Source organism: Bos indicus, chromosome 10 (assembly GCF_029378745.1).
Source record: "Bos indicus isolate NIAB-ARS_2022 breed Sahiwal x Tharparkar chromosome 10, NIAB-ARS_B.indTharparkar_mat_pri_1.0, whole genome shotgun sequence".
NCBI classification, from domain to species: Eukaryota; Metazoa; Chordata; class Mammalia; order Artiodactyla; family Bovidae; genus Bos; species Bos indicus.
Genome location: NC_091769.1, coordinates 55,861,086 through 55,887,932, shown reverse-complemented (window position 1 = coordinate 55,887,932; position 26,847 = coordinate 55,861,086). Strand labels below are relative to the sequence as shown.

Below are 26,847 nucleotides of genomic sequence, written 5' to 3'. Positions count from 1 at the left end.
TTTGAACTGTGGTGTTGGAGAAGACTCTTGAGAGTCCCTTGGACTGCAAGGAGATCCAACCAGTCCATTCTGAAGGAGATCAGCCGTGGGATTTCTTTGGAAGGAATGATGTTAAAGCTGAAACTCCAGTACTTTGGCCACCTCATGCGAAGAGTCGACTCATTGGAAAAAGACTCTGATGCTGGGGGGATTGGGGGCAGGAGGAGAAGGGGACGACAGAGGATGAGATGGCTGCATGGCATCACTGATTCGATGGACGTGAGTCTGAGTGAACTCCGGGAGTTGGTGATGGACAAGAAGGCCTTGCGTGCTACGATTCATGGGGTCTCAAAGAGTCGGACACGACTGAGTGACTGATCTGATAATGAAATAATTGCTATCAATAATACATAATCTACTTACACATATTTTCTCAATTGGTGCTCACAACAAAGCCACTGTGAAGATAATTTTTGAATTTTCTATGGATAATCAAGGTTCATAGAGTTTAAAAAATATTTACTGGTTGAGTCACTAGGCTCTTACCTTCTTACGTGACTAAGTCTTTGCCTGATAACCCACTTTAGTGTGGGGTCCTTAACTTTCCCCCTGCTCCTCAGGCTTCTGTCTCATACTTTCCATGTATTATTTCACAGATAAGAATCTTTGATTCCAAACCAAGACCATGGATAACTTAATACCTCATCTCTCCAGTGGCAAGGCTTACTCACTTGACCTTCCATGTTTGTCTTCTCTGTTACATGCCAGAGTTGACAATAGGGAGATAAAGGTTACTAAGTTTTATTTCTCATTTTTTTGAAACCTATATTCTATCAGGGACATCCACATGAACAAACAAAATTCTGTTTTATAGGCATTATGGGGAAAGACTTAGACCAACCATCCTCAAATATTTTTCAGCCTCAGTTCAACCAAAGAGTAGGGATACCATTCTCTCAGTAACAAATATTTAATTTTAACCCACACAGCTGCTGAGAAGTCCATCTGAAAAGCTGGAGTCATGATCTTACCCCTTCTTCATTCCCGTACTCCCAAGTCCCTCCCACTGAGCATCCCTGATGTTGAGGTTGCAGTCAAGTAGAGTTGGTAGAGATGAGGAAGATGCGCTTACACCTGCCTGATGGGTTGATGACTGTTACATTCAAGTTTCATTTGCGAGATCAGTCAGTGTCAGCTTATGCCACCGAGTGAGGAGACCAGTGCCAGTAAAGGAAATAACAGAGTTAAAATTAGACAAGTAGGGAATTGTGTGATTTCTCCAAGGATCTATAAGGAGTTCAAGATGACTAGAACAAGGAAGTATAGGGAGAAGTCCAAAAAGATGAGACTGGAGGAGAAATCATACCTTACTGAGTTCTGGTATCTTGTGGGCACTGAGGCATATTGAGTGTAAAAGATGACATTTTCAAGTTTGTGTTCTAGAAAATCACTCTGTTAATGATGTTTAAAAAAAAGTAGTCTGGCAAAAATTTTAAGATATTAGTTAAGATAGTAAAGCCTGGGCTAGGGACCATCAATGGGAAAGTTCAGGAGAGAGGCAACTGTGCATTTTATACTTTTATACTTTAGAACAAATGGAGATGTGTGTTAATAATTGATGGTGTTTTAAAAAAATTGGTAGCCAAGCAGCAGCTGTAAGAGATTATAAGCCTGAATGCTTGTTAAACTTAGTTAAAAATTGCCCTGGGAAAGCAAAGTCATTTTTTTCTTATTGCTAGTGATATGGCTGGACAGTTGCTCCAGTTTAGAAAAATAAGGATGCTTTGAGGAAGAATCACACAAGAGACAGTAACGAAGCACTGTTACTCATAATACCCAATCACTGTTGCTCTTGATGGCATTAGTTCAGTTCAGTCCCTCAGTCGTGTCTGACTCTTTGCGACCCCATGAACTGCAGTACCCCAGGCCTCCCTGTCCATCACCAACTCCCAAAGTTTACCCAAACTCATGTCCATTGAGTCGGTGATGCCATCCAACCATCTCTTCCTCTGTTGTCCCCTTCTCCTCCCGCCCTCGATCTTTCTCAGCATCAGGGTCTTTTCAAATGAGTCAGCTCTTCGCATCAGGTGGCCAAAATTGATGGCTTAAAGGACAATAATTTGGAAAAAGCTCTAGACAATGACAGTTCTGAGTTGAGTAATTCTGAAAAGCTGGACTCTGAATAATAATTTGTTTTGTTTATATTTTCCTTTTTATATGTGAGAAAAATATATATGACATATGACAGAAATCTATGCCAGAGAGTCACTTAAAGAGGGCCCTTCAATAAGTATAAAATTTAAATTCTAACTTCAAGGAGAGCATGGTATCAGAGATTAATTTGATTTTTCCCCAATGGTGTATAAAATAACATTTCATCTTATGACAGATAGTATCTTAGTTTTGATGAGATAAAGAATCAATAAATCTTTAGGAACTGCTGATTAATTGCCTGTGGGGAGTGAGTCATCAATTACACAAACACAAATATTCATTCATTGTTGACAATAATGGAAATCTTTTCCAGAAAATGAAGAAAAGAAAAAGAAAATATCCTGAATGACATATCCTAATATGCTGCAGGTGAATAAAGTGTATCATGGTCATCAAGAAAAGTGTTAAAATGGGTGTAAAATACATCACATTAATCAGAAAAAGCAATATTGGTCATTGTATGTTTAAGTAAGGTAATAAATGCAGAGAGTTGTTTTTTAAAGTCTGAAAGGGTGTACAGCTGTACTAGAGGAGTGGGAGTTAAAATGATTTAGTTAAACTTTTACACTGCCTTAATATTCCATAATGCTAAAAAAGATTGATTATATAACCCTGCCCAATAATTGCCTTGGAAACACAGACATAAACAGAAGTATTATGTTTTTTTTCAGGCTTATAGTCTTCAATTAATTTAACAACTCCTTTGGATATAAGCAGAGTCTACCAATTTTCTGATTTCTAATGGAAATCAGCAAGTCTCCAAATATTACCAATTAAGCATCAAGCTTCCACATGTGGAAATAGCACATCTTTGTCCCATAATCAGAAAGTGCTACTTTCAGGAAACCTGCTTATAGCTTTCATGCATTTACTCCTCTGAGTCTTCTCAGAGTTCTTTTTCAATCTGAATAGACTCAGTATGTTATCAAGTCAATTTTGAAGTAAAAATAACTGCTATGTATTTAGTAAAATCAGCTTTACCCCTCCTACCTGTGTGTCAGAGTTCTTAAAAATTGCTGAATATCATATATATCTTTTATAAAATTTGTATTTTTTTTGTAATGAAATAATTAACTGAACCTGACTCAAGGTATATAGCCATACATTTTTTTACACAGACTTTATTAAACTCAGTAAACTCCTTTTAGTATAATTAGGCGAAGAAGTAAGAAATAAAACCATGAAAAATATGAAAACTTTTTAAGAGAACAAATGTTGAATTAGAATACATCTCACTTAATTTAGCCTATAAAATTATATCCATTGTCAATTATATGTGGTCATTGACGTTCCAGACATTTCTGTGGATCTCATGATGCCTTTGTCTCATTTGTAATGCCTCTAGTCTAAAGACTCCTTTTTCATCAGAGGAACACTTGAATAGCTGGAGAGAAACCACTTGGGGAGGATTGGGACTATTTTATACAGTGATACAGGGCTTCTAATCTGAAGATAATAGCCTTTGAATACATTTTTTTTAAATTTTATTTTATTTTTAAACTTTACATAATTGTATTGGTTTTGCCAAATACCAAAATGATCTGCCACAGGTATACATGTGTTCCCCATCCTGAACCCTCCTCCCTCCTCCCTCCGCATACCATCCCTCTGGGTCGTCCCAGTGCACTAGCCCAAGCATCCAGTATCGTGCATCGAACCTGGACTGGCATCTCGTTTCATACATGATATTTTACATGTTTCAATGCCATTCTCCCAAATTTTCCCACCCTCTCCCTCTCCCATAGAGTCCATAAGACTGTTCTATACATCAGTGTCTCTTTTGCTGTCTCATACACAGGGTTATTGTTACCATCTTTCTAAATTCTATATATATGCATTATTATACTGTATTGGTGTTTTTCCTTCTGGCTTACTTCACTCTGTATAATAGGCTCCAGTTTCATCCACCTCATTAGAACTGATTCAAATGTTTTCTTTTTAATGGCTGAGTAATACTCCATTGTGTATATGTACCACTGCTTTCTTATCCATTCATCTGCTGATGGACATCTAGGTTGCTTCCATGTCCTAGCTATTATAAACAGTGCTGCGATGAACATTGGGGTATGAATACATTTTTTTTAATTCAAATACTAGAAGCACCTCTGAATCAACTGGGACAGGCCTCTGAATTCTCCTACAAAATATATACATTATATATATATGCATGTTATTAATATTAATATATATTATATAATTATAATAATATAGTTCTCTCTCTATATATATTTATATATACATTATTAAGAACATGATGTTCAAGGCAAGACACTCCCACAATGGATATCAAGATCTACCAGGTATTTCTAGGCCTGGGGAAGTTGCTGTCCTTAAGATTTAACAAGGGTAAAATGGGATTAATGGGAAGCCTCAACTCATATTGTTGTAAATGTAGAATTGTGTAATCATAAAAGCAGTAGAGTATGATAGTGCTAACTCTGACTTAGATCATGATCTTTGGGATGATTCTGAACTATTCTGTGCCTTCGTTTCTTCATCTATAAAATGGGAGAAATAATTGTACCTATTCCTCAGTGGATTTTTTTGAGAATAAAATGACATAATACTTGTAAAGATTGAATTTGATGATTAGTATTATGTCTGGCTCCTGGTAAGCACATTTAAATGTCAGCTAGAATTAGCTAGTTTGTTGGATACATTAGAGACAGGATAATCGAATCAGCTATTACAGAAAGGGGTGAAATCAAACAGCTCTTCCCTAAAATTAGATTTCCCTTCAGAATTACCTACCTGCTGTTGCCGCTGTTGATGACTGCCTCTGACCTCCTCCTCATCCAGCCTAACTACTTTCTTTTGGATTTTAACTGATATCCATGAACCTGACCTCTTGCCAAAAAGTCAATTATTTCCTTACCTACTGTGTTCTTTCCATGCTTCACCTTTTTTTGGTTGTTGTTATTTAATCACTCCCAGACCTCTCCTGGTTAGGAAGCCTCTTGGTAACTATTACACAAATAATTGACATTTGTATAGCGCTTCACAGTATTTACCAAGCACTTTTCTATTCAAAAAGTGAGGCTATTAGGGCAGGATCTTTTTTTAAAGTTTGAAATAAAAGCTTTATTATTACTTGATGGATAAGCTCTTTAAAGTATATGTTTATCCAAACTTCTTAGAGTAATGGTAAACATGTAAAACAAGAAAACACAACCTGATGAACACTTTGGGCGCTACCTGTGAAGCTTAAGAGAATATATTTTACTGCATTACAGTTTTAAAAATTATAAAATATAGGTTTAGTTGAATAACAAGCTCAGATGAGACAGATGAATTTTGGATCCATGTGTTCTAACTTTGGCTCAAGTTTGGCCTCATTCCTTGTGTATCTCTCTTCTGATGAGACAAGCATAAGGGTGAAGTGTGATTCAATAACATATCTGCGTTATTTATTCCTGAATCTGTGAATATATACAGTTACTCCAAATTCTAGATGGGCTTTGGAATTTAAGTTCCATGAGAAGGAAAACACAAAGACAATAAGTAATCTGTTATTGATAGGAGGAAAATATATGACTCATATAACACTTTGCAGTTTATAAATCACTTTCTCAACCATTATCACAATTGAATATGTTTCTCTACAAAGTTATTAAAGTCACATTATTTAGGAGTCAAAACATTTCAAAACACTTGGAGGCAGTGAGTTAGTATGATTGCTATGTAATGTGGTGGAAAGACATTTATTGATGAACATTTTATGCCATTATTATTCTGTTCACAGAGGAGTGAAAGTAGAAAGTGCAAGGAATCAGAGTCTTAGATTGGAGCAAATGAAACTGGAAAAATGCTTTGGAAACCCACTTACATAATCCTTTCCCATCTATTTATTTATTTATTTTCACATATATTTAGTGTTTGAGATACATGTGTGGTGGGGGAGGTTCAAGCATGAACAAGCAGGGAGAGAAGAATATGGAAAGAGGATAGGAGGGAAGCAGGATGTCACATGGAGATAGCAGTAGTCTTTCTGAAGATGAGTGTTCAGAAGAAAAAAAAATATACTGCCCTTCTGTACTCTGCGGTTTCTTGGAGTTCATGAGAGAATGTTGCCAATGTGTCTTTTGTGATCTCAATTCTTGCTCTTTGTCACCATGACTATCACAGCCCTTGACCTAGAGAGTGTCTTATGTACTCAGTCATGTCTGACTCTTTGCAAACCCATGGACTGTAGCCACCAGGCTCCCCTGTCCATGGGGATATTCCAGGCGAGAATACTGGAGTGGGTTGTCATGCCCTCCTCCAGGGGATCTTCCCAATCCAGGGATGGAACCCAGGTCTCCCACGTTGCAGGCAGATTCATTACTGCTGAGCCACCAATCAGCTGCTCCAGAGTATCAGACAACAGAAGCTGTATTAACTCCTTTTTCACAGGTTCAGTGGTGCACCACTTAACTGTTGAATGTCATCTCCAGCTACCACACCGTGTCTCCCCTCCCATCTTTTATTCCTTCCCATTCTTTCTTTCCCCTTCCTTAGTCTCTGCCCCGTAATTACTTTTGTCCTGTATTCTGTGACCTATAGGTAACTTTTGTTTCAAGTGCATGACCTTAAGTATACTGTTCATCACTGACAGTGACACAACCATGTGCAATGGTTTTAATATTTCACATGTATTATTGGATTTGCTCCTTATTTTCAAACATGTAAGTTATGGCATTATTACTATTTATTACATCTTCATTAATATTTTGCTCTACTATTTTATATGAGTTGGATGAGGATTTCTGTAAATTGTCCAAGATCACCAAATTGGAAGTATTAGAGTTCAGACTGTTGGCTACTAAGAGATACAACAAGACAAAGGTTTGCCTTTGTTAAATTAAGCAGCAGGAATGAAAAGACAATCTTTGTGTCAGTGAAAACTGAATATTAAAATGCTGATAACCTATTATTGGCTGTTGCAGCCTGTTTCAATGGCAGAGCTGCCCAGCTAAAACATTGTGCCCGCATTGTGATACTTCTGGTGCAAAAGCTGGCTCTTAGCTAGAGGTTAGCAGGAGTTGTGCAGTTCAAGTGAGCAGAAGGGGATGATGATGACCTTTTTGGTTGTATAAAAAGACTGGCTTCGATGCAAGAAAAATCAAATTCAATGTATTAAATTTATTTTAATAAACAAATATTAATGTATTTAAAATTATTTTAAATTGCAGATATAACATAGGCTTATTATAAAAATTTTGAACATTACTAAATTTATAACATAGGGAGTCTTCTCTCTTTCTCTCATCCAATTTTATTCCACGGAGGTAAGTATGGTTATCAATTTGGTGAATATATTTCTAGACATTTTCCATGCATATATAAGCACCCATTCATATGAGGGTCAATAGGAAACTTAATAATATGGAAGTGTGCTTTCTTAACATACTGTATTTTTTATATATGCACATGTTTATTTAACTTATTTAATGATTGCATCACTTCCATTGTGTAATATTCTATAATTCATTCAATCAGTATACGGTTACTGAATATTTAGGTTACCAAGCTTTTGTTGTTAGTAGAAAAAGTTGCAGTGAACATGCGTATACGACATTTAATCTTGTGCATTTATCTTTGGATAATTCAGATAAGTGGAAATTATGGTACTGGGATAATCACTAGTATTTTAAATATGTTGGTAAATTCTTAAGATTCTGCTTGGAGTTCAATCTGTGAAGACACAATGTACACACACACAAAAATAGTATTTTTGCTATAAAAGTATTTTTTTTTAATCATTGCAGACAGATCAAACTTTCTCCAAAACTGGTTTGATTCTGTTTCTTCCTCTAGGTGCAAAGTTCCGTATACCTAACAATTTTAATTATCCTCTCTGTGGTACAATAAAACAATGTGTCAAACCAGACCATGTATAATTCTTCAAAGTATGAAACCATCTAAGATGGAGAGTGATCACTATGTGTGATAGTTGGTCTCTTACTTTGGGGCAAGGTCCTTGAGTCTTGGATCTTTGCTGCTGTCTTAACCAGTATGATAATCCTTTAACCTTCTTTCACAGACTTTTTACTACAGACAGTGGAATTTTTTTAATAGGAAGTCTATTCCCCATTGAAATCATTCCTTCTCCCCCTCTTTCAGAGCTGGTCGGGGACTTTATGGTATTGACAGTATGCCGGATCTCCGCAAAAAGAAAACTCTGCCTATTGTACGAGATGTGGTGAGTCACTCCTGTTTAATTCATTTTGACTGCATGCGTTGTCTTTACTAGATGTCATATTGTCCTTCTCATTAAATGCCTAGCCTGTAAATATTTCATAGCATAAAACACAGAAGAAGCTGGATGCTAGCAGCATTAGGCTTATTATTTCTTTAAAGTCGATTAGATGGAGGAAATAGCTCTAACCTTTTGACAGCTTTTGATATTAGGTGAAATTACAGATTGAGTTAAAATAGTGCTATAATTGAGCAAAAAGGAAGTCATACAACATGCCAAGCAGTCTTCTGCAATTGGGCTTTGATGTGCTCAATTTTATAAATGACCATGAGTTTAATTTGCAGTGGAAGGCTGGATTTGAAGTCTTCACCTTAACCCTATAATCTTTAGCGTTTTATAAAGCAAGCAGACAATGTTAATCAGTTCTTTATTCTTTAAGATCACATCTAACCAAATTAATAAGCTGTTTCACTCTCCAAAGAAAACCATAGCTTCCAGGTCATTAAAGCCTATACTAGCCCTGAATATAACTCTGAATAACAAACTCTCCTATAAGGAAATTGCTAGAGACTGCTGGGAAATGAAAAGAATTAATAATAGTCTGTATTAAAGTCTAAAAAATAGCCCATCAACAGGAAAAAGAAATGTTTTCTGTCATTCACAGTGTTTTCATGTTTTGGAGGCATATTCTTCATGGTTTATTGCATGAAAATATATTTCCCCCAGAGAAACTGAAGTTTCCCTTTTATAACAATGTACACAGATTCTTGATACTGGTAATTTTTAATTTTGCTGTGAAAACCTTTATCCGAAGCTCATCACTTTAGCTTTAAATTAGAAAAGACAAAGTCTTTCCTGGAAAAAAACTTATGCTGGAAAGCATGATATGTCTCTACAGTTATCTCAGATTCCTGCTGTTGTAGTGTGACATCATTTTTTAGCATTAGGCTTATTTAGCATTATTATGTTCTTTTCTCATATGTCTAATTATTTATATTTTATTTTCTCTATCACTTGGACTCTTCAGGCCATGGTAAGTGATTTTTAATTTATTTAATTAATATTTGGCAGTCTTCTCAAATACTACTCTTATTCATGCAATCCAAGAGAACATGGTGGGGAAATAAAAAGACAGAAACATATAAGAATAAGAAGTTTGGGTTCTATAAGGATTGAACATCTCCATTCTGAAAGATAGAACAACTTATGTAAATAGCAAGTGCAAATATGGACTAAAATAGACTAAAAACATAATTTGAGGGACAGTAGTTGTCAGTGATAAAAGACTATCTTTGGAGATAAGTGCCCTATAAGTTCACATGGTAGGGGTGGAGACAGATGGAAAGTCACCTCCCCGCTTAGGACTGTACTGAACTTAACTAGGCACAGTGTCTTCGTGGCTCCAAGTAGATATATTTCTGACCCCTAATGGAGGAGAATATTTATTATTCCCATCTAGAACTGATTTCCACAGTTCTCTATAGTACCATTGAGTACATTAACCTTATATCATGTATATTTCTAGTGGGAGCCGTATAATGGTTCTATTTTACAGGGGAAACTAAAGGAATGTAACTCTTACTTAAAATCACCTAAGTTACCAGCAGTGAGTGAAGAGAACAAATCTGGGAATGATGATTCTCACTTGATAAAATGCATACTTGGTAAGAAAATACATTGGCTAGATATGGAAGCATATTCCAGGAAACTATAGACAACTCAAGAATCATCTAATACCTGTTGTGATTCAGGGCTATCAGAGAGGTGAGCTGGCTCTGTATCAATGGTCATGTTTTATGAAGGCATGTGATTATGGTTTTCTTGGAGAAAAACAATGTTTTAGAAGTCTCATGCTAGCCTAAAAACCTTGGGTTACTCAGTCTTTCTTACTGGGCCTCAGTTTTATCATCTGTGAAATGTAGGGTCTAGGTTTGATGATCTAAAAGGGACTTTTTTAGCTTTAATGTTCTGTGATTCCACATTCTGGATGAATTGGCTGACTACTGAATATAGTATGTCCCTGTTACCTAAAGTGTGAACAGTGATAGTCTATACTCTTATATTTTCATCTTCTGCTGAGTAATAGGTAAATAACAGTCACCTCATGTATCAGTAACTCACGATTGTCTTTTTTGTTTGTTTTAATTTTTTAAGACCCTGGCTGCCCGGAAGTCTGGACTCTCCCTGGCTATGGTGATTAGGACATCTTTAAACAATGAGGAATTGGTAGGTGCAGAGTCAGCTACTAACTATACATTGATCATAGTCTGGGGAAAAGCATTCTGCTTGGGCTGCTTGTTTGTTACGTTTATTCCAAAGTTCTAGGAATAACTGGGAACATGCAGAAAGTCTCACCCTGAACAAATTTCCTCAAAGCCTCAGCTGCACTATCATACAAATTATCCTGTGTTGCTCAAATATTCATGTACCTTCCCATCTTTACAAATGCTATTTCATCCAAACACAGTTTGCTTGTTATATCCACCTGAAAATTCCTGCTAAATTTCTACATAGTCCACATGTTGCCTCATTTTTGAGGCTTTCCCAAACACCTCCCTCCCCTTTTGGCTCAATTATTTGTTTCTTCCTCTGGGCCTTCCTAGCATTTAATCACAAACTCCAGAGGATGGTATGGTTAAGAGTGAAGGCTGCATGGGGTGAATCCCATTTGGACTGCTAAATTAGCTTATTATATCTGGCAAGTTATGTAACTTCTCTGGGCCTGAGTTCTCTCATATGTACAGTGATGTGATAATAATACAGTAGATGAAGGGAGTGGATAAGTGTTTAACATGCTTGTACATCCTAGGGTACAGTATACAATAAATATGAGCTGGTGCTTTTATGATTTTCGTTAGTACAATTTGATTATTTTGCATAAGCCTTCTCTTTTGACTCCATGAGGGTAAGAACTGCGTCTTGTTTGATGTCCTTGTTAAATGTTTTCATCCCTATTGCTTACTACATAGTCTGGCATGAGATAGATGCTTTGTCAATTCCTTATTGAATGAAAGAACCAACATGATTAGAAGGTAGAAATAGATTGCAAATATCTAGATCAGGGATTCTTGAATTCGGCTCATTAGAATTGCCTGTGTGTGTGTGTGTGTGTTGCTCAGTCGTGTCCTACTGTTTGCAACCCCATGGACTGTAGCCTGCCGGGCTCCTCTGTCCATGGAATTCTCCAGGCAAGAATACTGGAGTGGATTGCCGTTCCCTTCTCCAGGGGATCTTCCCGACCTAGAGATTAAACTCAGGTTTCTCCTGCACTGCAGGCAGATTCTTTACCATCTGAGCCATCTAGAATCACCGAGGGGAGCTTTTAAACCCTGATGCCTGGGTCTCACTCCCATGAATGATTTAACTGGCTTCAAGTGTAACCTGGATAGAAGGGTTAAAAAGAAAAAAACCTCCCAGGTAATTCCAATTCCAATGAGCAGTGGATGTTGTGCCATGGTAACTGCATCCTGCCAGCCACTACTCTGGGGCTTGTATCCAGGAAAATTTATCTGTGCCCCTGTGCACAGATTATTGCAACTGTGTACTACCTCCTCCAATTTAGAGACTTTGTCTTTCTTAGAGAATAAAAACATGGCCACTATTATTACTTGTTTTAAATTTCTATATACTTGACATGTAAACACCATTATTTACATTTTTGTTTCTCATTTTCTTCTTCTTTCATTGTCATCTTCCACCCAAAGCCAACCTTTCCTAGGTCTCCATCAGCAAACCCCCCTCAGCCCAATACATATCAGCAGTAGTACATGTCTATTTGAATATCTGGGTGCCACAGCACATTCAGAACATTTTGTATTGTGCCATGGTATTTTTAAAACATGACTGCTTTCCCAGGGGCTTATTTTTATCTGTTGGGTTTATTATGCCATGTAATACTTCCAGTGTAGTTTGGATACAAGAGAAAATAAACATTCTCTGATACATGAAAAAGCCTCTTATTGCTTACTGAATCTCAGAGTATCCAGTCTTTTGCTTCAGAGGAAATAATCAAAATGGAAGGTTTTTATTGGATAGATTTCTAGACTGTTTTTTTATGTTTTAAAATATTGTCTTTGGTTTAAAGCACAAATATTCATCCCTGTGAAAAGTTAAGAGGAAAGCAATAGAAATTAGAGGAATGCCTCTACATTTTCTGAAGCTCTGACAGAGAGCACACCCTCACTGTATGGTTAAAAGAGCTATTGGTCAACTGTTCCTTTACTTAAAAGTATTCATTTTAGTTTTAGTATTTAGTTTCAGAAGGGCTCTGTAAAAGATTTTTCTGTGTGAGTGTTGGGTGGATGAACCAAGCCCAACAGTTCCTGCTAAAACTCATAAAGCCCATTTCCCTGGGGCCGGCGTCTCAAAATGCAAATGAAATATGACTTCCATACAACAGGCATATTAAATCTCATTCTTGACAAGCTGTCACATTAAGTCATTACATGGGCAACTAATATAAACGCTGGAGTGAATAATTTCTAGTTCCTGGTGCTGCACGTCCCAGGCACCCTCAATGTGAAGCATGAAATATTTGCCTTTACATGAAGAAAAATGACTTGGCCATGTGCAAAAAGGTAGCCCTTCTATTTGAATAGCCCTATTCTATTTGAATTAAAGAGATGTACAGTAAAAATCTCAGTCATCTCTTCGAAGGAAGGAAAGTGCTATAAAATCTGAGGCAAGTTGACAGTGGGTAGGCCAGAACCATCTCCATTGACACACAGTTGGCAGTGGGCAAATCACTGCCAAGTGCTCCATCCGTCACCAATTCCCACTCACCATGAGGAGCTACTGGAGTTGATTGGGAATCTCAGTCTAATTAGCCCTAAAGGCCTGAAATTTCTAAATAGTCCAATCTGGTTGAATAACACAAGGCAGAATAACAATCTGGTATTCATACACAGTAATCTGCCTGGCGATATACTGCTTAGCTTTGTGCTTGCTTTCTCAGTGATAATTTCCTAGGTTTGGACCCAACAGTAGCACAATCAAAGTAAATCCACTCAACATTTCAACAAATATGGACTGTCTACTATGTTTCAGGCATTGTTTCAGATTTTGGAAATAAGGCAGAGAACAATTCATCTAAAAATCCCTGCCACTATGATGCTTATAATGTAGTGAAGGGAGAGCTGACATAACGGTCACCCAAGGACTGTTGCTATGGTTCTTAGTAGAAGCTCTTAGTTGGTGGGGTATTTAAATTAAGACAGGCTTAGATGATGGTTGGGAGAAGGCAATGGCACCCCACTCCAGTACTCTTGCCTGGGAAATCCCATGGATGGAGGAGCCTGGTAGGCTATAGTCCATGGGGCCGCTAAGAGTCGGATACGACTGACGTAACTTAGCATAGCATAACATAGATGATGGTTATGGGAAACTCAGAGTAAAGAACCCAAATCACCAAAGCTAAAAGAGATTCTCAAACATGGTTTGTTCTATCTGGGTTGATGGCCGTGTTTAGGAGGCTGGCCTAAGGGCATGCTTATAGAGTGTGTGAATTCTCACTAAGGGTTGATTTGTCTAGGGATATAGAGGTCCTTCTTCCAATACAGGATTCAGGCAAAAGCAAAGGGACTGGCAAGAACTAGGTGTGAGAGTGATCAGGAAATCAGATCTGGGTCCTATTCCTAGCATGACACTAGAAGAATACATGGGAGAAGGAAACAGGTCAGAACCACCTGCCTAGTATCTGGGATTCAGTCTGAAAGTTGAAGGCTCATAGTTCACCCAAGGAGTCTAGGGTCCTGCTCAGAAACAGGAATCCTTTCAAACCACATAAATGATTGTTGGAGTGATGTGATCTGAGTTTGAATCTCAGCTCTACCTCTTACTGCTTTTCAGAACTCATTTCTTGTCGTTACACTTTATCTCCCTCAGGCTCATCCTTAAATTAATGCAGTAATACTTATTTCAAAAAGAGTGAGCATTAAGGAAATGTCTTGCCAGGCACAGCAATGGCCATCAGGGCAGTGAAGTAGGAACTTAAGGTCAAGAATGCAGAGTACATGCTGAGCCCAGTGCATCCCTGTCGCCTTTGCACCTGAGCGGCAGGTTGCAGGGAGGATTGACAGGGGCTTCATTACAAGCAGTGTTGCTATTGGTCTTGCTTCTTGCCTTCTTCAAGAGCATGGTCCTAGGCTTGAGAAAAGTGTTGGTCCAAGTCTGCCATTTATTAACTGAGCGAACTTGGGCAAGTTACTGAAATTTTCTGGGCTTCAATTTTCTCATATGTTTGCTAATTATGTAAAATGTTTGCATCCATATTCATTAGTAAAATGGCTTATGGTTTACCATGTCTTTGAATAATCATGGCATCAATAATAAATTAATTTTGTTAAATAAGCTAGGGGGCTTTCCTTTTTGTCACTTCTCTGGGATGATCTATGTGAAATGCATGTTGCTGTACCTTGAAAGGGAGAAGGCAATGGCACCCCACTCCAGTACTTCTGCCTGGAAAATCCCATGGACAGAGGAGCCTGGTAGGCTGCAGTCCATGGGGTCTCGAAGAGTCGGACACGACTGAGCGACTTCACTTTCACTTTTCACTTTCATGCATTGGAGAAGGAAATGGCAACTCACTCCAGTGTTCTTGCCTGGAAAATCCCATGGACGGAGGAGCCTGGTGGGCTGCTGACTATGGGGTCGCACAGAATCAGACACAACTGAAGCGACTTAGCAGCAGCAGTAGCAACAGTACCTTGAAAGACTGACAAAATTTGCCTCTTAAAACCGTCTTGTAGTTTTGTTTTGGGAGGGGGGGTTGTTTGTTTTATTTGAGGGTAGTTATTTGACTACTGAATCAATTTATTTAGTATAACAGTTCTATTCCTGTTATTTAAACATTTGTTCTTGAGTCAATTTGATAATTTATATTTTTCCCAAAGGTTGTCTTTTTTTCTAAATTTTCAAATTGAATACCATCAAATTGTTCATATAATTGTATCATTCATAAAAGCTTGAGCTGTTTTTATCTTATTTATTTGTACTTTTTTCTCTTTTGTAAATCAGTATACAAGAGATTCTCTGGCATTTGTTGACTCCATATACTTGATTTGCTTTCTATTTCATTTATTTCTGCTCTTGTCTTATTTGAATTCATCTTCTGCTATTTGTATTTATCCTGAAGCTATTTTTCTAACTTACTAAGTTGAATATGTAGTTTGTTAATTTTTATTGTTGCTGTTAACTATTGTTGTTGTTCAGTTGCTAAGTCCTGTTTGACTCTTTGCAACCCCAGGAACCACAGCATGCCAGTCTTCCCTGTCCTTCAGTATCTCCCAGAGTTTGCTCAAACTCATGTCCACTGAGTCAGTGATGCCTTCCAACCATTTCATCCCTGTTGCACCCTTGTCTTCTTCCCTCAATCTTTCCCAGCATCAGGATCTTTAACTGTTGCATACACACAAAATACATACAGCATCAACGAAGTGAAAAACAGTACAAACACCTGTATATCCATCACTTAGCTTTGAAAAGAGAATATTTCCACCCTCTGTGTATTCCTTTCTCAATTTCTTTCTCCTTCCAAACTTCAAAGATTTTATATCTATCATTTTATTGCTTTTGTTTATATTTTTAACCACATGTGTATAACTTAATTTTCTTTTTGTCTTTTCTAACGTATGCATTTAAAACTATCCATTTTCCTCTTAGCACACTTTAGCTGCATTGTACAAATTTTGATATATAGTGCTTTTCTTGTTGTTTAGATAGAATTGTTTCGTAAATGGTCCAGTGATTAGTATTTTGACTCATCAGTTATATGGAAAGTGTTTTCATTAATATTACAAAGATAAGGGCTTTATTTTGTTACTGCATTGTATTCAAAGGAGATGGACTGTACTTCAGTCTTTCTTATTTAATTGAGGATTGCTGGACTTCCCTGGTGGCTCAGACAGTAAAGTGTCTGCCCGCAATGCCGGAGACCTGGGTTTGATCCCTGGGTCAGGAAGATCCAGTGGAGAAGGAAATGGCAACCCACTCCAGTACTCTTGACTGGAAAATTCCATGAACTAAGGAGCCTGATAGGCTACAGTCCATGGGGTCTCAAAGAGTTGGACATGACTGAGCGACTTCACTTTCACTTTATAGCTTAATACATAATCAGCATTGTAGATATCACATCTGAGCTTTTTCTGTTTTAGTACATAAGTTTTGGGGCTTCTATATCTCTAATAATTTCTTTCAACTTTTGCTAGTTGATCTTAATAATCATTTAAATGATTTTTCCTTAAAAATATTCTATGTGATATTAATACAGCTACCCTAAATTTTAGTTCAGTTGGTAAAGAATCCACCTGCAGTTCAGGAGACCCTAGTTCAATTCCTGCATCAGGAAGATCTGCTGGAGAAGGGAAAGGCTACCCACTCCAGTATTCTGGCCTGAGGAATTCCATGGACTAAAGTCCATGGGGTCACAAAGAGTTGGAGATAACTGAGTGATTTTCACTTTCACTTTCACTAAATTAGGTTAGTATCCTCTTTGATAGAACTTTTTCTAGCCCTTTATTTACATTTTATTGTGTCTTTATTGATATCTTACAGAAAAACAACTTGATTTTAAAATTTAATTTCAGAATTTTCCTTTTTATGGGTGAATTCTATTTTGTGGGTGAATTAGTTCTATTACTTTTTTAAATTTATTTTTAAACTTTACATAATTGTATTAGTTTTGCCAAATATCAAAATGAATCCGCCACAGGAATACATGTGTTCCCCATCCTGAACCCTCCTCCCTCCTCCCTCCCCATACCATCCCTCTGGGTCGTCCCAGTGCATTAGCCCCAAACATCCAGTATCGTGCATCGAACCTGGACTGGCAACTCGTTTCTTACATGATATTTTACATGTTTCAATGTCATTCTCCCAAATTTTCCCACCCTCTCCCTCTCCCACAGAGTCCATAAGACTGTTCTATACATCAGTGTCTCTTTTGCTGTCTCGTACACCGGGTTATTGTTACCATCTTTCTAAATTCCATATATATGCATTAGTATACTGTATTGGTGTTTTTCTTTCTGGCTTACTTCACTCTGTATAATAGGCTCCAGTTTCATCCACCTCATTAGAACTGATTCAAATGTATTCTTTTTAATGGCTGAGTAATACTCCATTGTGTATATGTACCACTGCTTTCTTATCCATTCATCTGCTGATGGACATCTAGGTTGCTTCCATATCCTGGCTATTATAAACAGTGCTGCGAAGAACATTGAGGTACACGTGTCTCTTTCCCTTCTGGTTTCCTCAGTGTGTATGCCCAGCAGTGGGATTGCTGGATCATAAGGCAGTTCTATTTCCAGTTTTTAAAGGAATCTCCACACTGTTCTCCATAGTGGCTGTACTAGTTTGCATTCCCACCAACAGTGTAAGAGGGTTCCTTTTTCTCCACACCCTCTCCAGCATTTATTATTTGTAGACTTTTGGATCGCAGCCATTCTGACTGGTGTGAAATGGTACCTCATAGTGGTTTTGATTTGCATTTCTCTGATAATGAGTGATGTTGAGCATCTTTTCATGTGTTTGTTAGCCATGTGTATGTCTTCTTTGGAGAAATGTCTATTTAGTTCTTTGGCCCATTTTTTGATTGGGTCATTTATTTTTCTGGAGTTGAGCTGTAGGAGTTGCTTGTATATTTTTGAGATTAGTTGTTTGTCAGTTGCTTCATTTGTTATTATTTTCTCCCATTCTGAAAGCTGTCTTTTCACCTTGCTAATAGTTTCCTTTGATGTGCAGAAGCTTTTAAGGTTAATTAGGTCCCATTTGTTTATTTTTTATTTTATTTCCAATATTCTTGGAGGTGGGTCATAGAGGATCCTGCTGTGATGTATGTCAGAGAGTGTTTTGCCTATGTTCTCCTCTAGGAGTTTTATAGTTTCTGGTCTTATGTTTAGATCTTTAATCCATTTTGAGTTTATTTTTGTGTATGGTGTTAGAAAGTGGTCTAGTTTCATTCTTTTACAAGTGGTTGACCAGATTTCCCAGCACCACTTGTTAAAGAGATTGTCTTTAATCCATTGTATATTCTTGCCTCCTTCATCAAAGATAAGGTGTCCATATATGCGTGGATTTATCTCTGGGCTTTCTATTTTATTCCATTGATCTATATTTCTGTCTTTGTGCCAGTACCATACTAATTTACTATTTCTCTTCATTTTACTCTGTTTCCTTTCTAGGTTTATATTCTGTAGATTGAGTTTTCTTTAGTTTCCCTATTTTCCATTAAATAGATTGAAGTTATCTATACTATTTATTTTAATAAAGTAGATAATTTTTAAATGTTTAATTAAAATACTTTTCAAATTTTAAAGTTGATCAATAACCCTGTCTTAAATACACACACACACACACACACACACACAAACACACACACACATATATATAAAGATCTGAAAGTGCTTAGGCTTTGGTTACTACTCTCAGTGCAACATTAGGTAGGAGGCAAGTCTGAATGTCATATCTGAAAATGATATGAAAAGCCCAAGATCAAAGCCCATGGACTTTAACTGAATTCCAAACATATCTCCTAGGTTTCCAGAGAATCCACTTTTGTAATTTTGTCATTAAGTTCCTTTTTAAAAACTTTCTGAGATAACTGGGGAATATATTTCTTTTGAGCCCCTTCTATATAGTAAAATGTTTTATTTTTTACCCACAAGAAACAGTAAAATGATGTTTTTTGTTTTTTTTCTGGCTAGGTTGCCAGATTAGTTTTTCAATATACAAACTGAATATACTAATATTTCTAGAAGATTGTTGGGGAAATCAAATGAGATAAATTGAGAGCACTTCAACCATTTTGGGCACATGGTAAAAAGTGAGTGTTACTTGCTCAGTCATGTCCAACTCATTTCGACCTCATAGACTGTAACCCACCAGGCTTCTCTGTCCATGGAATTCTCCAGGCAAGAATACTGGAGTGGGTTGCCACTGCCTTCTCCTGGGACTCTTCCTGACCCAGGGATCGAACCTGGGTCTCCCGCATTACAGGCAAATTCTTTACTGTTTGAGCCACCAGGGGAGCCCCTTGGACACATAAATATGTAGTAAATATTAGTTATTGTTTTTATGATTGTCTCTTTCACCACACAGCTTTTCATAGATGTATGAGTGACTTTCTTAGTTACAAAAGAGAACAGTAGAATAGGTTCCCTTTAAGAGAGATGCTCACCCCTTTCTCTCTTTTCCTTTTATAATATCCTAATCCTTCTTCCTCTTTCATGACCTCTATCAGAAGATATATAAAAACTCAGGCTGTGCCCCAACTGATGAGAACTAGACCTTTCCACATTAAAATGTCCAATGTTTCCCCCAGTGGAGAAATTCACCTTATTTTTGGCCTCTTATGTTTATTTATTTATTTATTTTTAAATTTTATTTTATTTTTAAACTTTACAAATTGTATTAGTTTTGCCAAATATCAAAATGAATCCATCCTGGCCTCTTATATTTAATAAGTTACTCATCTTATACCACTTTATATATATATATATATACACATATATATACACACACACACACACACATTGAAAGCTTGAATTGGAGAAAAACCGATACTTACAGTACATGACAAATTTGTCCTAATTTGTTATCAGATCAAGTTCCTTGTCATATATTGGCATGAAACAAAATTATCTTTTAAGGTGTATATCCTGTATTGTCCTCTTAAATTATTGAATCAAAAAAGAGATTTTATCACTCTTTTACTCTCTTTATTTGGACTCAATCTATTAGTTACTTGATCAGTGGTAATGTGAGTAAAACAATGTGAGCAAAAACAAACTACATAAAGTGTTCCATGTAGAGGCACATAACTTTTAGTCTCTGTACGTTCTGCTATAAAAATTTTGCCTGAGTAATTTTACCTTCTGGTGTCAATCTTATGTAATGATTAGTTTGATTAAAAAATCAGTCATGAAATTATGTCTGTTTTTATGCTCAGGATCTTATTCTACCATTGTTCTGTCCTCATAACAAATTTCAAAGGTCTCATTTATCTAACCTTTGCTCTGCAAATCTTTCTGATGCTTTTGTCCAGAAATAGCAAAATGATACATACAGGGCAGTAAATTGATTTCTTTTCTAAAAAGCAAGCATTAAGCACATGAAATACACTTAAAAACAGAAAGCATACTTTTTCCCTAGAATTATCAAAATGTGATTGTTTTTTTAAGTATAAGAAAATGATGGTTTGCATATTTCTGTGAGGGAGTACGAGAAGAAAAATAGAACTTTATTAGTTAAGTCGCTGGTTAACATGGGGGCGGGGGGAGAGAAAAGGTATGTGGCAAATGGAGGCAGCCAGGCTTTGTTCCTGTTTTAAGTGTCAACAGTTGGTAGATTGGAATTTTGGTGGCCCCAGAACACTGGTAATTGTTCTCGGTAGGAGGCTTGACTGCTTTATTTCTTGGACTCATTCTAATTTTCCCTTATAGCTGTCAATAAGAAAGGCAATTCCAGAGTCCTAATTGTTCAGGAAGTCATTTAGTAGAGCAGCTTGCTTTAAATTCCAGTTTCTCGGGGCATGAATTGTTAACAAAATCTACGTCTAAAATATGCGCATCTTCTCTTTTGTAGTCCATAGGTCATACTTGGTTATTAAGTCTTATCTGAGTGAAAGTGTTCCTTGTTCTCATTTCTACAGATCAAGGCACTGTTGAAACACAGTAAAATTGCCTTATTTTCTGGAATCACTTTAGTAGTATAAAAGTAATGTTTGTTATTTTTTACTTCTCTGCAAAAGCCTGATATCGTGGCTCTAAATATAAAAATTCCTGGAAGAATATGGGTCAAACTATGCCTAAATTTGAAAGATTAAGCTATTTTTTATTTTAGGGCTTTTTCGGTTTATAAATTACTTCTGCAGTGAGCATAGATTTTATTATCAGAACATTCATTTTAGCTAATAATATTACATTGACTGTACAAGATTTGAAAAGTTTAGAAACATTTAAAATAGATTAGTGGCAAGTCTCCCAAATTGCTGAATCCACTCTGTCTCTCAGTCCTAATTCCAGTAATTAGGATTCTGCTTGTTCTTTGAACCATCTTCTCCATATGTCTGGTTCCTTGTTTACCTAGGCCAGAGACCCTCTCTTGATAACATAATTCCCAGTCCCCATCCTTTCACATCAGCTAGCATCCTATTACCTGCACCGAGTTATCTTTCTATCTACTCTGAGTCCTTGTATGCATGGGTATATATGTGTATATTTTTTCTCTTCTTGTTAATCCAATTCTTAATCCAAGGTAAGTGGCAGACTTCCATTTCCCATGGCTCATTTTAGGGTTTTCCTTTGTTTTCTTCTGTTTTGTTTTCATTCAGTGCCCCATATCCTAGGTTTTCACCTTATTCCACAAAAGCTATGTCGTTGTAATCTTATTTGATCTGCTGTTATTTTGCTGCTAAAAATACACTCTTTCCCTCAGTATACCATATTCTCCTGAGATGATCATATCAGATGTATTTTTCCATGATTTCCTTAGCTATTGATTTCCTGAATTTCTATGTTGACCATCATTCTATCTTACGCTTTGCTGGAATAAGAAATATTTTCATAAACCATTTATTTTAGAGTGATTTTCAGCTTTAGTAAACACATGCCCATATCTCCAAAATCAAGAATGAAAAACTCATATTATCATTTTCTTGAGACTGGGGACATATACCCTCTAGTGAATTATCTTATGTTTTTGTCCAGCTTCTATAGCTTTCAAATGTTATGGTTTATTTTAATGCCCTATTCAATTGATTTTTGATGTGCTGTCTGATCAATTTTCCATGTTTCTTCTTTTTTGAAATTAGCTTCTCTTCTCATGAAATGGACCATGCTTCTTTAACCAAACCAAAACAAACATTTCAATTTCAATGAAACCTTCCCAGCTGTCTATCAAAACTGTCTTTCACTTGTTTTCCTTCAACATGTGTAATATTTTAGCAAGTGTTCCTTATATTAATACTCTTACTACAGCCTAAAAATGTAGAGGACTGCTTGTATATCACTTGAATTCAATAAAAAGAAAATGGACATAGGGGATTAGATAAAATGTGTTAATCATTAAATTTAAATTATGTGGATAAATTCATATTAGAAAGCAACTGCTTGTCTAACTCTAGGCTTCCCTGATAGATCAGTTGGTAAAGAATCTGCCTGTAATGCAGGACACCCCGGTTCTATCCCTGGGTCAGGAAGATCTGCTGGAGAAGGGATAGGCTACCCACTCCAGTATTCTTGGGCTTCCCTTGTGGTTCAGGTGGAAAAGGATCTGCCAAACTCTGCTTTCTAAGTTAATATGTATCTCTCTCTTATGTTCAGTAGCAGACTCTGTTCTATTCCTACCCAGTGTTCCAGTTAGAATTGTTGTTTTTTACCCCTACTAAAATAACAAATTATGCAATTGCAAATATACCTGAACTCCAATCTTGGGTTTTTTTTGTTTTATTTTAGCTAAACCAACAATTCTGTACTATGCACACACACATATCACACAGTCCCCCAGGCCCTCAGCTCAGAACATAAAACTGTCTATGTAGAACTAATGGTATATCTCTCATGCCAAGAATCATTCAGTTCACTTCAAAGATATTAAATATCACTCTGCTAGGTAGTAAAGGGGAAGCAAAGATGAATAATACATGCTTCTAATTCTAATAGAACTCTTAACAGTTCTTTTCAAGACATGACATCTTCATTAAAGAATGAAACCAAGAGATTTATTGACTCAGATTATCTTTATTGAAAAGTGATGGATCCACTTGTTCTATATAAACCCTAACACAGGGGTTCCCCTACTTGAGAAGTTCCCATATTTTGAACACACTTTTGGTGTGTAGACTCACTTGAAATGTAAAGAACTTTGATCAGACCCTCATTGAATGGCAAGGCCGGATCTTGCCTTTTAAAAGATAGATGAATTTTTAGTGAAGATTAGCTTCCTTGTAGGGAAACTCCTTGTGCCATTACCAGACATATTCTGGGGAAATGCCTGGTGAGGGGAATTACTGATAAAAGGAAAAGTGCCGTTTCCATACTTTGGAATTGAAGAATAATAGAAAGGTAACCATTTCAACACCGTGGGAAGATACTCTGAAATGAGATTTAAGGATGATTAATGGAAAACACAAGCACTTCCCTTCTAGTGTTGCTTATCAGCTAGACTCCTACAGAATTTGTGTAAACAACCATTCTTCAGGCATCAGGTGGTTGTGGGGAATTATAAATGTAACTTCAGAGAGTGCTGGTCTTTCTCCCCAGCGAGTCACCAGCAGAGTGGGAAATGAGAAGCAAAGAGACTCATCTAAACAAATCTGAAGTATGAGCACTCTTACTTAGCATTTATTCAGTGTTTGAAGTCTATGGGCTATATTTGTTACTGTCACACAGTTTGATCATCAACAAACAGTAGACAGGTAGAGCAGGAAATTGAGGATTAGAGAACTTAAATCTCTCCATAGATTATAAGACTCTCAAGTAGCACAGTGTTCATTTCATGCCATGAAAAGGTGCTGTGCCCTAACATTCAGAGACAAGACAGCTCCTGCCTTCTGAAGCCCATTTCAACTGTCATGCAACAGAGCCTGTGCTCAGGAACTCAGGCCTCTGGGCTCCTTGTTCAGTGCTCACTTCACCAATGGCTTCCCTGCACTGTTAAAAATTATCTCCATTCAGTCATCTGTAAAGATGTGGATGGAGCTAGAGTCTGTCATACAGAGTGAAGTCAGACAGAAAGAGGAAAACAAATATTGTATATTACTGCATATACATGGAATCAAGAAAAATGGTACAGATTAACATATTTACAGGGCAAGAGTAGAGATGGAGACATACAGAATGAACAAGTGGACATGGTGGGGAGAGAAGTGGAATTAATTGGGAGATTAGCACTGACATGTATACACTACCATGTGTAAAGTAGATAGCTAGTGGGAACCTACTGTGTAACACCGGGAGCTCAGCTCTGTGATGACTTGATGGGTGGGATGGGGTGGTGACGGAAACCACAGAGGCAGGGGATATATGTATGCATAAAGCTGATTCACTTTGCTATGCAGCAGAACTAACACAACATTGAAAAGCAATTATATCCCAATAAATTAAAAAATATATATATCTCCCTTTAAGGCAGTGAAAGCAAGTCCCTGTAGAAAGATCTCTAGAAGTATACTTCGGAATTGGGGAGGGGTGTCATGTTACAGAGGATGTTATGTTAGAATCAGGGAGGTGAGGCCTGGTTAAGATACAAAGGAGGAGTGAGGGGTGTTTGTAGAAGTTTAAAATCAGCATTCAGAATACTTTCCATGACTTTATAATTTTACCAAGAACCAACTTAGACCAAGGATAGTAATATAAATTTCTTTTGACTTTTGAATTGGTGTTTCCTGAATATCTATCTCAAGCCGTAGACTAGATTATGCTCTGAGGATTGATCCAGGAGTGAGCATGATGTTCATCATCCTTGTGCTCATGAAGTAACAGGACAGAGGATGTAGTCATTATCAAGAAACCAGAGCTTTGTGCTGCCATGAAAGAACCTTGCACAGCATTGAAGCCCAGTCCCATGTGAAAATTAGGGAGTTTCTGTATTCAAATTGGAGAAGGAAATGGCAACCCACTCCAGTGTTCTTGCCTGGAGAATCCCAGGGACAGGGGAGCCTGGTGGCCTATCGTCTCTGGGGTTTCACAGAGTCGGACACGACTGAAGCGACTTAGCAGCAGTATTCAAATTACTGAATCGGGCCCTGGAGCATTGAAGGAAGAATACTTAAGCAGAGTCACTGTGATGACTGTCATCACTTAAATAAATAATTAAAGAGTTCTCTCAAAATAGCATTTTCAGGAAAAAGTGATAACATGGTTTGTTTTATGTTGGACTTCTCCAGATCCATTGATGTACCTTACGTTGGTAACTTCTCTCACCTTCCCAGAAAATACATGTCTTCAAGAAGACGCTACAGGCACTGATCTACCCCATGTCCTCCACCACCCCACACAACTTTGAGGTCTGGACGGCTACAACACCTACCTACTGTTACGAGTGTGAAGGGCTCCTATGGGGCATTGCCCGGCAAGGCATGAAGTGTTCGGAGTGTGGAGTGAAGTGCCACGAAAAGTGTCAGGACCTCCTGAATGCCGACTGTTTGCAGAGTGAGTACTCAGGTGAAGAAGCAGGTGTGCAGAGCTGGTCTCATTCTGTGTGTTTTCAGCTCTTGCTAATTCTCAACAAATCCTATCCAGGCATACGAAGTTATACACACTGCCCATCAATTACCTACTGACTTTGTTGACCCTGGCACTGTCAGATTCCTCAGAATAACTACTTGGAGTTCAGTGGCACTTGGCCCAAGTAGAAATTTTCAAAGTGACTTCCAATCTGTGTTCTTACTTTTATCTCATAATAGCCCGACATGGTCATGGGAACATGTAAAGTCATGTTCCTCAAACAGGGCTGACGCATCCCTGAGGTGACAGCAACTGGAATTCTTTCCCAAGCCTGCTTGACTTCTGCCTTCTGCAAGCAAGCGCCATGCTCTTCTGCAGCCCCTGTGCAGACCTTAAAATTGGGAGGCCATGTATCTGAATGTCAAAGACAAATCTAACTTACCAGATATGTGACCTGGAAAAAGTTTTTCTAACTTCTCAGGGCTTCATTTTTCTTCCTTCAAATAAGTTGGAATAATAAAATTTACCTTAGTGGTTTATTTTGAAGACTAAATGGGAAAGTCGCTGCTAAGAATCTGGCACATAGTAGATGCTCAGTGAATATTAATGGCCTCTCCATTCTTTTCAGATCAGATCAGATCAGATCAGTCACTCAGTCATGTCCGACTCTTTGCGACCCCCTGAATCACAGCACGACAGGCCTCCCTGGCCATCACCAACTCCCGGAGTTCACTCAGACTCACGTCCATCGAGTCAGTGATGCCATGCAGCCATCTCATCCTCTGTCATCCCCTTCTCCTCCTGCCCCCAATCCCTCCCAGCATCAGAGTCTTTTCCAATAAGTCAACTCTTCGCATGAGGTGGCCAAAGTACTGGAGTTTCAGCTTTAGCATCATTCCTGCCAAAGAAATCCCAGGGCTGATCTCCTTCAGAATGGACTGGTTGGATCTCCTTGCAGTCCAAGGGACTCTCAAGAGTCTTCTCCAACACCACAGTTCAAAAGCATCAATTCTTCGGCACTCAGCCTTCTTCACAGTCCAACTCTCACATCCATACATGACCACAGGAAAAACCATAGCCTTACATTTCTGAATAAGTACATGTCACTTTGACTTTTATGACAGGTTATCTTAGATTTTTCATTTCTGAAAAAAGAAAACCCTTTACTGGTACTTTAGGTCCTGAAATGCCAAAACTCTAAAACACATATTATTGACTTTTCACTGCTGAATTGATTTGTCTGCTGACCTTAAATAACTAAAAAAGTACTGCTGAAGAACTCTATTTAAACATGGATTTTCATCTTCAAAT

The 26,847-nt window shown here is 37.5% G+C and overlaps 1 protein-coding gene across 2 annotated transcripts in view; it reads left to right on the top strand.

Moving 5' to 3' along the window:
• Positions 1 to 26,847, top strand: part of UNC13C (unc-13 homolog C) — a 723,080-nt gene that overhangs the window by 281,074 nt on the left and 415,159 nt on the right. For both annotated transcript variants that reach the window (XM_019968805.2, XM_070797523.1), the window contains 3 exons: positions 8,296 to 8,374; positions 10,526 to 10,597; positions 25,302 to 25,521. In XM_019968805.2, coding sequence (XP_019824364.2) covers positions 8,296 to 8,374; positions 10,526 to 10,597; positions 25,302 to 25,521 — 371 coding nt within the window. The remainder of the gene's footprint in view (positions 1 to 8,295; positions 8,375 to 10,525; positions 10,598 to 25,301; positions 25,522 to 26,847) is intronic.